The sequence below is a fragment of the Sycon ciliatum genome, chromosome 12, assembly GCF_964019385.1.
Source record: "Sycon ciliatum chromosome 12, ocSycCili1.1, whole genome shotgun sequence".
Lineage (NCBI taxonomy): Eukaryota > Metazoa > Porifera > Calcarea > Leucosolenida > Sycettidae > Sycon > Sycon ciliatum.
This window is the reverse complement of record NC_088654.1, coordinates 11,523,031-11,535,537: the sequence shown is the minus strand read 5'-3', so window position 1 is coordinate 11,535,537 and position 12,507 is coordinate 11,523,031. Positions and strand designations below refer to the sequence as shown.

The 12,507-nt window shown below is 47.9% G+C and overlaps 2 protein-coding genes across 2 annotated transcripts; one reads left to right on the top strand and one right to left on the bottom strand.

The window, feature by feature from the left end:
* The first annotated feature begins 1,090 nt into the window (after positions 1-1,090).
* Positions 1,091-4,089, top strand: LOC135828491 (uncharacterized). Its single transcript, XM_065340936.1, has 3 exons — positions 1,091-1,689; positions 1,950-2,162; positions 2,443-4,089. The coding sequence occupies exons 1-3, from the start codon at positions 1,208-1,210 to the stop codon at positions 3,671-3,673; spliced, it is 1,926 nt and encodes a 641-aa protein (XP_065197008.1). The 5' UTR covers positions 1,091-1,207; the 3' UTR covers positions 3,674-4,089.
* A 503-nt stretch (positions 4,090-4,592) lies between these two features.
* Positions 4,593-6,969, bottom strand: LOC135828492 (uncharacterized). The gene is made up of 3 exons (XM_065340937.1): positions 6,361-6,969; positions 5,995-6,064; positions 4,593-5,650 (listed from the first exon to the last, which is right to left on the bottom strand). The coding sequence occupies exons 1-3, from the start codon at positions 6,829-6,831 to the stop codon at positions 4,593-4,595; spliced, it is 1,599 nt and encodes a 532-aa protein (XP_065197009.1). The 5' UTR covers positions 6,832-6,969.
* Positions 6,970-12,507: the final 5,538 nt, after the last annotated feature.

Genomic DNA, 12,507 nt, shown 5'->3' with positions numbered 1-12,507 from the left:
CGTGTTTGGCATTTAAGTGGTCTTTGTGAAAAAAAATGAAAAGTAAAAATAAAATTCACGATCTACAGAAGAGCCGGTATGCAAGTGTATTGTTTCGGACGCTAGTAGGTTTGTCACGACCCCTTCTCGCAGGCCCTGAGGCTCCTGTCTCCGAGCATACACCTATTCGGCCACTACCGCCTACCGGCGGTATACCGGTATGGCTCGCTGAGGTGGATGTGAATCAGCGTTCGTGGTCTGCTCTGTGTGACGCTGCGTGTGCGTGCGTGCGTGCCGGATGCATTTCGTGGTGTGTTGTAGTACAGACTGTCAGTCATTGTACATGATTGTACAACTATGTGCAAAGAAGCTGCCTGGTTCCGTGCCCTCTCCGGGTCAAGTGGTGATAGTCAGTGCAAGGACGTGCTCGGGTGGAATGGCGACCACAGCTATTGCTTGCGAATCGGCCACTTAGTTGCGTCAAGCTTTTCTGTTCGCCACTGAAAGTGATTTACGATGAGGAATTCGATGGAGAGAACTTGGGTAGACCGTAATGTTTTTCTCTGGTCTTGCAGTTCCTGGGCATTCCTCGAACCGCGAGCAACGTAGACTACCACACCCACGCGTTGCCAAGCGCGCTCCGAGACGTGTGCTCACAGATTCACAAAACCCGTCTCCGAGTGGACATTCCCAATACAGGGCCCCTAGGGTGGACCTTGCCTGGTCTTTGTCCCTAAGATGTGCATGTTCCCATGCTCTCTTCTCATTGTCCGCCTACGTTCTGCCTTGTCGCTCATACATGTACATGTATGGTGGATTGCTATACATCTCTCCAGCTTGCACGGACATACAGGTACACTGTACGTGGAATGGAATTCTACTTTGTGGTAAGCGTCAACAGTATCCGCCAAAGCTCGCAGTGTTTATCCCAATTGGAGCACAATGACGTTGATGTTTTGAGCCGGTATAAACATGCTTTGTTGTCACTGAGCTCCGCTGACAAGGTCGAAACAGATAGCTGTCCGGAGATTGAGATCATTGAGTACTTGTAAATGACTGTATTCTATTGTTCTACTAGTACAGTGTACCTCACGCCGTTAGTATAGACCCCTTTCCGGATAGAACACAGTGCGCGTTGCATGGCAACGGGTGACGCGCAAAAATGTTTGGTGGGCAAGAAGTTCAGCCCAAACTGCAGTGAAAGTAATTTTTCAACCAGGAAGCAACAATGTCTGCTGTCATCCCTGACTCTGCTGCCGCTGAGCAGCCACCACCCTTGCCTCAGCCACTGGCTGTCCTTGCTGAACAACTTTCAAAAGGGTCCGAAGCCAGCGATGCCGATTTTGTTGGGGTTCAGACTTCTCTTGCGACGCTGAAGGTGGCCGAACTGAAGGAAATTGCCAAATTTCTGGATGTTCGGTTGACTGGAGCAACAAAGAAGGCTGACATCGTGGAGCGCTTGGTGTCGATGTCCAAGATTGGTTTGGCTGGTGCTGCTGATGCGTCGTCCTCTGGTGCTTCCGTTGGACTGCAGTATATAACTCAAGACGTTCGGGGCACTTTGTCTTCGTTGCCTCGTTTCAACGAGGTGCAAGACTGGTGCAAGGAGTTTCGTGCTGCTGTGGTGCGGTTCCACTTCATGGATTTATTGACGTACTTGGTCTATGGACGAGACAAGACGTTTGATATGGAGAGCATGAAGGCATTTAGGTGAGTAATGAACATGGGCGGTGTGGGTACGTTGTGATAGTAGGCAGTTTGAATTCGTAATCTCTCAAGACAAAGTCAGTGTCACTGTGTGTCAAGTTTTGTTGAAAGACCTACTGTAACTGAGGTCAGCTAGCATTTTCGAATCAGTTGCCATCAATGTCTAATCAGTGAAGGAATTCAGCTAGGGAACCCCTGAATTGCACATCCCTAATATTGTCTCTTTTCTCCAAATGTGTCTTTGGAAATTTTGTTGGCAACAGGTCTTTGAAGGCGTACCAATTTTTTGCCGATGGCTTTGTGAAGAATGTGTGGAGCAAGCAATATCCTGCATCTGGGGAGAACGGTGTGGCAATCTCCTATCTCCGTGCTTACGTCCACCATTCCTTGTCGTGTGATACACCGCTCACCGTGTATGTGTCGTTGAACACTGAGACTGGTGAAGTCTACGCTGCGCAATGCAGCTGTATTGCCGGGTAAGTGTTTTCACAGAAACGCACTACGAGTTGGTGTGTTTTCTTCAGTCCAAATGTGACAGTTGACCTGCGGCACTGATAAATCCTATTATAACTCTTCCTCCTTACCTGTGCTGTGATAGTTCCTTTGTAGTGACATGTATTTTGCAGATGATTGTTATAATAACTTCTTTGTTCAACAAGTTTGTGATGTGATGAGTTCTGACAGCTCTATCTGACGTTGGCATATATTTGTTGTCTCCCGTGCATGGTGTGCGTGTGCGGTTGTTGTTTATGTTAGGCTGGGAGAGGCGTGCAATCATGTTGCTGCCCTACTCTTCTTCATTGAATCCGCTGCAAAAAGGAATCTAGTGGAGCTACCCGTGGAGTTGTCTAAAACGTCACAACCTATGCGCTGGAATCAGCCTCCAAAGAAGCATGTCGATCCTCAGCCACTCGCCAATATGGAGTTTGTGAAAGCTTGCCATGGCATGACTGATGATGAAGTGGAGAGGAAGCAGCTGCGAGCGGAGTTTGATCCCCGTGCACCGTCACACCGCCAAGTCACATCTGCTGACGCACTCACCTTGCAGGAGGCATTAGCAGCGGGAAAGGCATCAGCCAAGAACTGTGGGTTCTTCCATTTCTGGGAAGTCGAAGACCAGTCATCAGGACTTGCTGCTACTCCAGTTAGCCAACCCAAGGACCTTTCGCCATTGGTCCTGTTCCATTCTGACAGGCTTCCAGGTGGAACGAGTGAAGATGCCCTTGGTCGATATACCGGACCACTGTCCAAGTACGGTGTATCCCAAAAGGAAGTGGAAGACTTCACCAAAGGCCAGACAGACAACTCGTGGTGGTTCGACCTACGTCATGGGCGCCTAACTAGCTCACGATTTGGTGACATCGTTCGCTCTCGAGCCCAGGAGCCAGTCTCGCTGCTGGCCGGTATCATGGGATACACCACCATTTCCGCTTTGCCACCTGCCATGCGATGGGGAGTGGAGAATGAGCCCAGGGCGAGGGACATGTACCTCAGTGTGGCACTCGAAGATGGAAAGAACATCACCGTAAGAGAGTGTGGTCTTAGCCTCCATCGTGACTACCACTTCATTGGTGCGAGTTCTGATGGAATCGTTGTGGAGGAGCTTGAGAGCGGCGTGGTGGAGCGTGGCTGCCTGGAAATAAAATGCCCCTTCTCCATCCAGGGCACATCTATTGTTAACCTCACGCCAACTCGGATCGCCCAGCAATTCCCTGGCAAGTCATTCTTGGAATGCCACGCGGACGGGTCAGCCCACTTATGCAAGAATCACAAGTACTATGACCAGGTGATTGGTGAGATGGCGGTCATGGATGTGAAGTGGTGTGACTTTGTGGTGTTCACATGTGCTGGCGTGCTTGTAGAGCGTATCATGTTCGATGACGCTCATTGGCAAACCATGCTCATGAAGTTAACATCCTTCTACGAGCAGTTTGTTATCCCAGAGCTGTGCTCTCACAAGCTGTACCTTTCAAAGTACAAGTCATGAATGACAAGAAAAAATATTTTTGTGTTTATATTCTGTACATAGGGATTTCAATCTATTTTGCTTCGCTAGATTTTTTGGAACTTTGTACAGCAATGCCCCATCTTCTGCGAGGGATATGCTCGGAACCTTCTCATGTTCCCAGCATTGAAACTTAATTCTGTACATAGCGGTTCCGATCAATTTTTCTGTTATTGTGCGGAATTCTATGGATGACATCGCACACATCCTTGTACCTGTCTGTCATTATAAATATTGGCTGGATATTATGCTACTTCTGGTAGCCCGTACCAACTTGCTTCGGTGACAATCGCGGTGACAGTGCACTCTTTATCACATCCCAACCCCACAAATAACATGCACCCAGCCAGTGACCTGGCAGCATTTGGTATGTTCATATTCACAAGCTTTGGGAATTACACAAAATAGTATTTTGAACCAGAGACCTTTGCTTGATCGTGGCATACGCCACCATTTCCACTTTGCCGCCTGCCATGCGGTGGGGAGTGGAGACAATGCACTCTTTATCACATCACAACCCCACAAACAACACGCACGCAGCCAGTGACCTAGCAGCAGTTGGTACGTTCATATTCACAAGCTATGGCACTTCCAGAAAATATTACTTCGAACCAGAGACCTTTACATGACCGGAGCACTGTGCTTCCGCCGCGCCATGTAGCCGTACTTTGTATTTACATTACATGTGAAGATAGCGTGCGAATCCAGCTCCGATATGTTCAGAAAAATGATTCTAACTGTGCACCTCCCTTCCGGCTCCAGTAATAAGACGAATCGTCTGTTGGAGAAACCGAAGTAAAATAAGAGTGGTTATTATTATTATTATAGTGTGCTGAAAAATAGACCATAATAAAGAGAACAAAAGAAGATAGAACTTGAATATAGTGATTCACATGTCTCTTCAATTTACTAGCGGGGCGTCGAAGTTTGTGAGGAAGAAGCACACTTTCACGATGTGAGACGACAGACTCGACATGCTCACAGGGAACACAGTGTTGAGGACACGGTAGCAACGTGCACGTCCGATAGCCCGTTCGACATGGATACGCAGCTCTGCAATGCGGCGGGTCTTCTCGATCTTCTGGGCGCTCATCTGGCTATCAGCACCGAGCTTTGGCGGGATGTTCAGTTTCACTCCATGGAGAGCAAGAGGCACCTCGATGTCAAAGCCCTTGTCAGCCATGACACTGTCACCCTTCTCCAGAAGCTGCAACAGACCGCTCTGCTCTGTGATGACCTTGTCACTGACTCGGCCACCCCAAACATCCGACACAAAAGTCACAAGACCAGCAGGTGAAACACCTACAAGAATCTTCATGGTGTTCCGGCTCTTGTAGCTGGAGTAAGTGATCGACTGGTTCAGGAGAGAAGTTGGGCGCTCCATCTGGATCTCCAAACAGTCAATGATAATCCTCGTCTGCGGAAACTTGGACTTAAAGCACGGTGGCATGAACTTGTCCACAAGTTGTCTGGACGGGAACGGGAAGAGGAGAGACAGCTCACGGGACAGAAACAGAATCCACGTGGAGTACATCCTGCTGAACGTGGAGTCAGGCATTTGCATCAGGGCTGCCACAAACCCGCCACACATACCATGGCGCAACCGGACAAGCGTCGCAAAGAACTGGTTGGCAATGGACAAGTCCTTGGTCATCCGAGGGCCAGGCTTGTTGTCCTTGGGGTCACTGGTGGAATCACCGCGCCAGGCAGTGAGCTTTGCGGCCTTCTCCTGCACATGACCTAAGACGGCATGGAACACGGAGCGGTTCGGCAGACCAGTGAGGAAGCGACACTTCTCATCAGACTCGTCAATCCAGTGCACACCAAACTGTGCCTTCGAAAGCCCAGTCTCTAGTTCCCCGCAACGCCGCTTTAGCCGTTCAACTTCCGCCCTCAACTTCTTGCATTCCTCTTCCAAACGATCAGTGTCCGAGGTGTAGGGTTCATCAGGTCCACATGCTGTAGAACATGGAAGAGAAAGATAACACAAATCACGTCACAATTGACCAGGGACAAGTGAGATCACAGTACCGGCACATAACATCTAACCCTCCAAATGGGAGTGATGCAATGGAGAAGATTAGGTACGTTTCGTCCATGACGTCCAGGTGCAATTCAAAGAACAGGGATCAGAAACAATCTACCGATATTACACAAGGTCAGGACATCTTAGAAACGTACAATAATTATTGAACCAATATGGGACCCGCAGCATTTTCACTCACTACTGTACACATGCGACAAGAGTTGAAACCAATCACAGATATGACACTACTTGAAGGCCAAGACAGCAGACACCTTACCTGTAGACACCTTGATAGGAGCAATAGTTGGCACTTCAAGATTCAGAAGACTGGACATCCCGGTTGAGTTCTGAGCAACAAACAAGTAGACATACACCTACACTTTATGATTCTCGAAAAAATAATTTAATTCTTCCAGACACCATCATCTAGAAAGAGAAATTTCAAAATGCATCTGAAGAATAACGTCTTTCTGGCCTGGCCAATGGAGTGTGCATGGCCTTTCCAAGAAGGGGACCTTCCAGCATCGTACAACATCGATGCATCAGGGGCACAAGCTGATTGCAACGTATGAAATTCATAACGTACAAACAACTAAATTTTGAATTACTCAACGTACAGAATCAGTCAGAAGTTTTTTCTTACCTTGAAAATAGGAGAGGACAGTTGAAGTTTGGCGAAGTACGAGTGGTCATGAGAAACACCATGTCGTTGGCTTGCCTTCCTTGCCTCTTCTTTCTGCTTCAGCCTTGCAGCATCAGCCAATTTCTTTTTCCTCAGCTCAGTAAACTTCTCACGTCGGACAGAACGATCGATTTTTGACGTAGCTGTTTCAGGGTTCGCGGAGTCATAACCGAGCTTCAAGGACGGCACATAGTCAGGATGGGACTCGTCATCCTTTGCTTCCTTTGCATTCGGATTGCCAAGAACAAAATGCTTCTTGCAGACTCGCTCGTCAGTGTCTGGTGTCCAGGGCGATCCATCAGCTTCTTTACGGCGAATTGCAGCAATCCAGAGTCCCCTGCGCTTGGGATTTGTTGGAAATCGGTGGAAACCACCTCCACAGCCACGCGTATACCTATTTGTGCATCCTATGACGGCACAGGTCTGCACCATGGCTGAAACTAAAAGGAAAGGACGACAAAATAGATCCAACCAACTAAAAAGACAAAGTAACTAATTAGTAGAGTGGTTCTTCTTGCCCACCAAAGTTTGAATTTCTCGGTAACCATAGAGATTCGCGGCGATCCGGAAAGGGGTCTATAGGCGCTGCATCTGCCACCCTGGCCTGGTATCACAGGCATGGTGGTGGCCTGGCCCATGCGAAACTAAAAATATTATTACTTCCTAGCTGGTTGTGTTTCTCGTATAGCCGGTGGTAACGCGGACGTGCAAACTTTACTTTACTTTGCTAGTACATGTACCTCATGTATATTCAAGCACATGAGGAATTGAGGATACTGCTCCATGACTTGGTAGCGAAGTCGGAAGATTATTGTACTTGTTTAGTTGTGAACATGTCTCTGCTGCCGAGTGCAGGAATTCTGCATGCACCGGGACGCGTACGTGTACGCGTTTACAAATCCAGTGCATGGCATGCAAGGACGTAGGACGGATTATGAATTATTACTAGTAGATCTACATTAACACTAACAGACTACATGATGCATGGACATGTATGACAACTACATGTACATGATTGTAAGTAATTAGTTAGTTCTGTCATCCTCGGTCTGGTCTTGTGCTGTACTGGATGTGCGGGGGGGGGGGGGGGTCCCTAGTTACAATGTGCCGACATGTTTTCTTTAATAAGTTTGATAACGCAGACGAACAATGTCCTTCGCGCGTCACAAAGCCATTAATGTCACAGGGAATGCAGGTGTCTAATCGGTATTACAGCCGCAGGCACACACACACAATTCACTTCACTGGATTCCCATGCTCCCATCCTGAGCCAGTGCCTCAGCCGCAGGCTGCACAGTAGCCAGCCGTGGCGGAATTTGGTACTGGAATTTGGTACTGTTCCTGTTATGTTTCTTGCAAGTAGTTTGGTATGTGGATAAAGAAATGGAGCAGAATTCAAGGAAGTGCCTGCAATAAGGTTTGTTTGGTTCTGCCGATTTCACTGCTGTTCGCGCAGAATACATGTACATGTACATTGTATGTCGATTCGTCGAGCATTACCCGCCAAGGCCTGGTTGCGAACCACACACTGCCACCTTGCGGCGGATTTCTCTCGCCATACCACTGGGACTAACTGTACATGTACTAGCACAGTGGCAGTGACTAGTTCGTAGTACACACATGTAGTACTACACAGTCTACAGTGAAAGGTCAGCAGTATAGCGTGAAATTCTGAACGTTGAAGCCGAGCCACGTCCACCCTACAAGGCTACATTGCTTGTACAATGTATTCAAAGGTCACATGACTGAAAGGATGAAAAAAATTACAATGCACAATGTATTCTAGGTCACATGACTGAAAGGATGAAAAAAATTAGGGCTCAAACGGTCACGGTTTTACCCCCAACGGTTAACTGCTAAGCTAACGGTCGGTTTAACCCTTTGTGGGTCTTACTCAATGTATGTGAGGGGTGGTCACGCAAACACCCGTACAAACAACCAGCCATAACTCAAGTTCTGTTAGTTGTAGGTATGGGTAAACCATATATTTTCAATATCTGTATGCCTTGACGAATCCAGAAAACACAAATATGACTATGTCCAGGCAAGGGTATGACCCGTGGTAGCCCTTCAAGTTGAGAGAAAATACAATTGCGAACAAAAAGCACAAAAATCACAGCACGAAGTGCATACCAAGTTCATGATGGAGCTGAAGTCCTATGATAAACAATCAGGTAAGCGCTACGTCTTTTGGGAAGAATATATGCTCCTAATTCCGTCCTTGAACTCCAATACCTAGCCATCGGCGATGCACCAGCAGCAACAGTTCCACAATATCACAATTTTGGATCGTTCACCTCATCGCCGCTCGCGTCAGATTCACTCTCGCTCAGATGAGTACTCAGGCGCGATGTCACACATGCCGTGATTCTCACGGCCAGGCGAATCAGCTGATCGCACCTGACAAGTCCTTGTAAGAGTTGCTGTTGCTGTGCTTCCTCGCTGGTTGGTAAATTTGATTTCTTCATTCGGGGACGATTTATTTGAGCTAGGAGGACTCAACGGAGCTCTCTTTCTCACCACATTACACTGGAAATTCTCCAGGGACATCCAGCCTAGACTGGTGCCGTCAGTGTCCTCAGAAAGCTTTTCTGACACGGCCTCAAGATATGCACTCCCATTCTCGAAATGCGCGCATGGCGGAGGGTCGTCTTTTCCAATTTCACCAGACTTCAGCCGATCGATACTGCAAAAATTTGTATGGTAAGTATGGTTGTTTTTTACACCGTTGGAAAGCTTTGGACCTCAGCTACGCGTGGAGCACCATTTTAGTTGTCTCCTAGCAACAAAACTCACAGAAAAGACTCTTTTTTAACCGTATATTTGACTACATGTATACTTATTCAAAAAATGTACCCTTTTCAGTACAACGCACACATGTACATTCTCTTGCATGCTCATTCATACATACTCTCACACCAAGAGACCAGATATGACCGAGTTGACAGCCCAGAAATTGCGTACGCGTGCGACAGCCTGCGAAAGTGCATACTTTGCAACGACCTGATAGTGATACTTGAAAAATTGACTGAAAAGTTACTGCGTAATCTTTATCGGTTAACCGTTAATTCTTCGTAACCGGTCTGCAACCGGTTAATCGGACTAACCGTTTGAGCCCTAGAAAAAATTACAATGTACAATGTATTCAAAGGTCACATGACTGAAAGGATGAAAAAAATTACAATGTACAATGTATTCAAAGGTCACATGACTGAAAGGATGAAAAAAATTACAATGTACAATGTATTCAAAGGTCACATGACTGAAAGGATGAAAAAAATTACAATGTACAATGTATTCAAAGGTCACATGACTGAAAGGATGAAAAAAATTACAATGCACAATGTATTCAAAGGTCACATGACTGAAAGGATGAAAAAAATTACAATGTACAATGTGCATTTATAGGAATAGCGTTTCAGTGCTCCCCACACCTAGTACCTGAGCTCGCGGAGTTTACGTGTACTAGTACTTGGCACTCGACTGACTTACGACTGCCATCCAGAGCACACGAGAAGTCCATCGAACCTGCAAACCTGCAGGAAAGCACCACTCCCTGCTCAATACACAGTTGTTCGGGGAATTCACCCCTCATCAGTTGAGCTTGAGTTAGCTAAGGAAGATTGTGTCCGAAGAGCACGAAGAGGTGCTTTGTAGGTTGTCTAGTGCTCTTGGGCCAAATCATCACCTGGGATACAAACTTACAGATACGCTCCGTTTCCAGCGCGACAAACACCTCGTGAACACCAGATAGCAGTGTCAGTCAGTGCAGTGTCGCTCCTGTACGGTGAGAACAGGGACTGGTGCTTTCTTGCAGGTTTTCCGAGTCGAAGGTTCGACGGACTTCTCGTGTGCTCTGGATGGCAGTCGTGAGTCAGAGTCAGTGTCAAGTCAGCTCTGCGGAAAAGCGCGAGCTCCGGGGTGGGGAGCAAACACCTTTCCTGTTACTACTTCATCACCGAAGTCGCTACCGATATCTCGTACAATTTATATGCCTTTACTAATAATAATATTCGCGGGATCCGCGTTAGCATCACTTGAATGTTCAGAAACACACAAGCTATAGCCTTCGCTTCCGCGGGCCACCACTATGCCTTATATTATAATTATGACCAGTGATGACTGTACCAGTCTTGTTGATTTACAAAAATGTAATGTCATTGTACTTGCTCAAACTCAAAGACTCGTTTGAAAAACGCAGTCTTGATGATGACAAGGGACAGTACCACGAGCGCGAGCGCAAGTCCGACATGGGCTCGCGGGGACTTCCCCTTGCAGCATGACCTCCCGAGTCCCAACACTGTCAACAGTCAGTGCATGCAAGGGCACAATGCACTATGTTAGTATGTACCAAGAACAAGCTGCAGCCCGAACACTGACCATGCTGACGGACGCCGGTCTATTCTTATCTCATACTCATACTGAGTCATAGTCATAGTGTCTAGTACTAGTAGTGACAATGGCCCGACCACCGACGACGCTTCTGCACTGGTGCCTCAGCCTTCCATCGCCAGAGACCAGACTAGTCAGTGACAGTGGTCATTATCACCGTGTAGTATGCGCCTGTATGGTCATGTGACGTTCCTAAAGCTTAGGCAAGTAATAGTTGGGGTTGGCTTTGGAAGTATGAGCGGGTTTGTACTGTACTACAAGGGCCAGTACCAGTACCTCGTGTAGCAGCTATGAAACCGGATTGGTGATTAGATCGCGATAACACGTCGCTGTTGACTTAATTTAAAAATGAAAGTTAGTTCTCCGAATCCCACGTGTCACGTGTCACATCGCTCACACTCGTACTCATCACCGAGATCAAGACACAGTGCGAGCAGAAAGGCATGCACGGTCGGATCGTTTCATCCTAGTGCCAGTAGTGGAGCCACCGTTATCGGAGTCGACCTGTGGAACTCTTGCTTGGGGACTTGTGGCAGGTGTTCCTGGGGTCGCCTTTCGCACACACGTCGAACGCCACGCGGCCCAAGGCACCGGCGGTGGAAACCCTGTCGAGTGTGAGAACGTCCCCCAGGTCCCATTCACGGGGTTAAAGACACGGAAGCAGCTGCTGAAATCCGCACTGGTCGGAGGACACTTCCAAGCGGCTTTGAGAGCTACACCATGTACACTGGCTACAGAATCCTGTCCTTTCTCATGTAATGTGTTGGGGTGGGGACGCGTAGGTCGTAGATCTATGGAGAGGAGCAGTGACACGGGAACCGGCCAAACCGGCATCATGCTAGAGTCAGGCACTGCGGTCTGAGAGGTGTAGCTGCGGCGCTGAATGACCACGCAGATCACACTACTTCCATGGTCTTCTCTGCACCGCCCTAGACTTCGCACTTTGTGGCACGTGTGGATATGCATTTCAGTGAGGTGACAGAATGGTATTCTTCTTCTCCTAGATTCTGCTGAAGGACGGTGATGATGATGATAATGGCGATGATGGTCCTTTCGCCGATCGTGTGACACGTCCGATGATCACGCCCTCGCACCACCATCTGCACACAGTGGGCATGTCTAAACGAGATTACATGTACTGCTAGTACTAGTTTTGTACACGTAGTGATCACACGTTGCGGTCTATCTCACTATACATGTACTTGTGATGTATCTCTCGAGCCAAAAGAAACGTACAATGTGATGGTTACAAAAGAGCAATCAGTGAACGTCGCTTGATGATGATAGGTTCTGGATGAGGTTACTGAGTACTAGTATGCAAATCCATGTCCCGTGACCGCGTTAGAGCGCTCGAGCGGAGATCGGAAGCATTTCCCCGGCCCTAGCCCTCAGGATCGCGCCCAGTGTCAACGACACATAACTGCACCCACAAACTTCCTGCGCAGTAACGCTCGGACCGGCGAGCTAGTTCGAGTCCCTATTCGTTGAAGCACATTATGATAATTAGTGCGATCGAGGATCTTATGTCAAGTACATGTACATCGCTGACCCGCGTGGCACGGTCCCGTGCGATGCCAACTGACAACACACAGCCCTGGCACCGCATCATCATCGCGACACGACAGAGTAAAACAGGTCATCTTTATACTCTTACTTAGCATGACCCAAAGCTAAGGCCGTTGCATAATGCAACGCTGCACAATATCATGCACCTGA

Bases quoted from the DNA above. Each gene is read 5' to 3' on its own strand.
- LOC135828491 (XM_065340936.1), top strand. From the start codon at position 1,208: ATGTCTGCTGTCATCCCTGACTCTGCTGCCGCTGAGCAGCCACCACCC. The intron at 1,690-1,949 runs GTGAGTAATGAA...TGTTGGCAACAG, and splicing joins GAGAGCATGAAGGCATTTAG to GTCTTTGAAGGCGTACCAAT. The intron at 2,163-2,442 runs GTAAGTGTTTTC...TGTTTATGTTAG, and splicing joins CAATGCAGCTGTATTGCCGG to GCTGGGAGAGGCGTGCAATC.
- LOC135828492 (XM_065340937.1), bottom strand. From the start codon at position 6,831: ATGGTGCAGACCTGTGCCGTCATAGGATGCACAAATAGGTATACGCGT. The intron at 6,065-6,360 runs GTAAGAAAAAAC...TTTGTTGCTCAG, and splicing joins TGTCCTCTCCTATTTTCAAG to AACTCAACCGGGATGTCCAG. The intron at 5,651-5,994 runs GTAAGGTGTCTG...CATGTTCTACAG, and splicing joins TCCTATCAAGGTGTCTACAG to CATGTGGACCTGATGAACCC.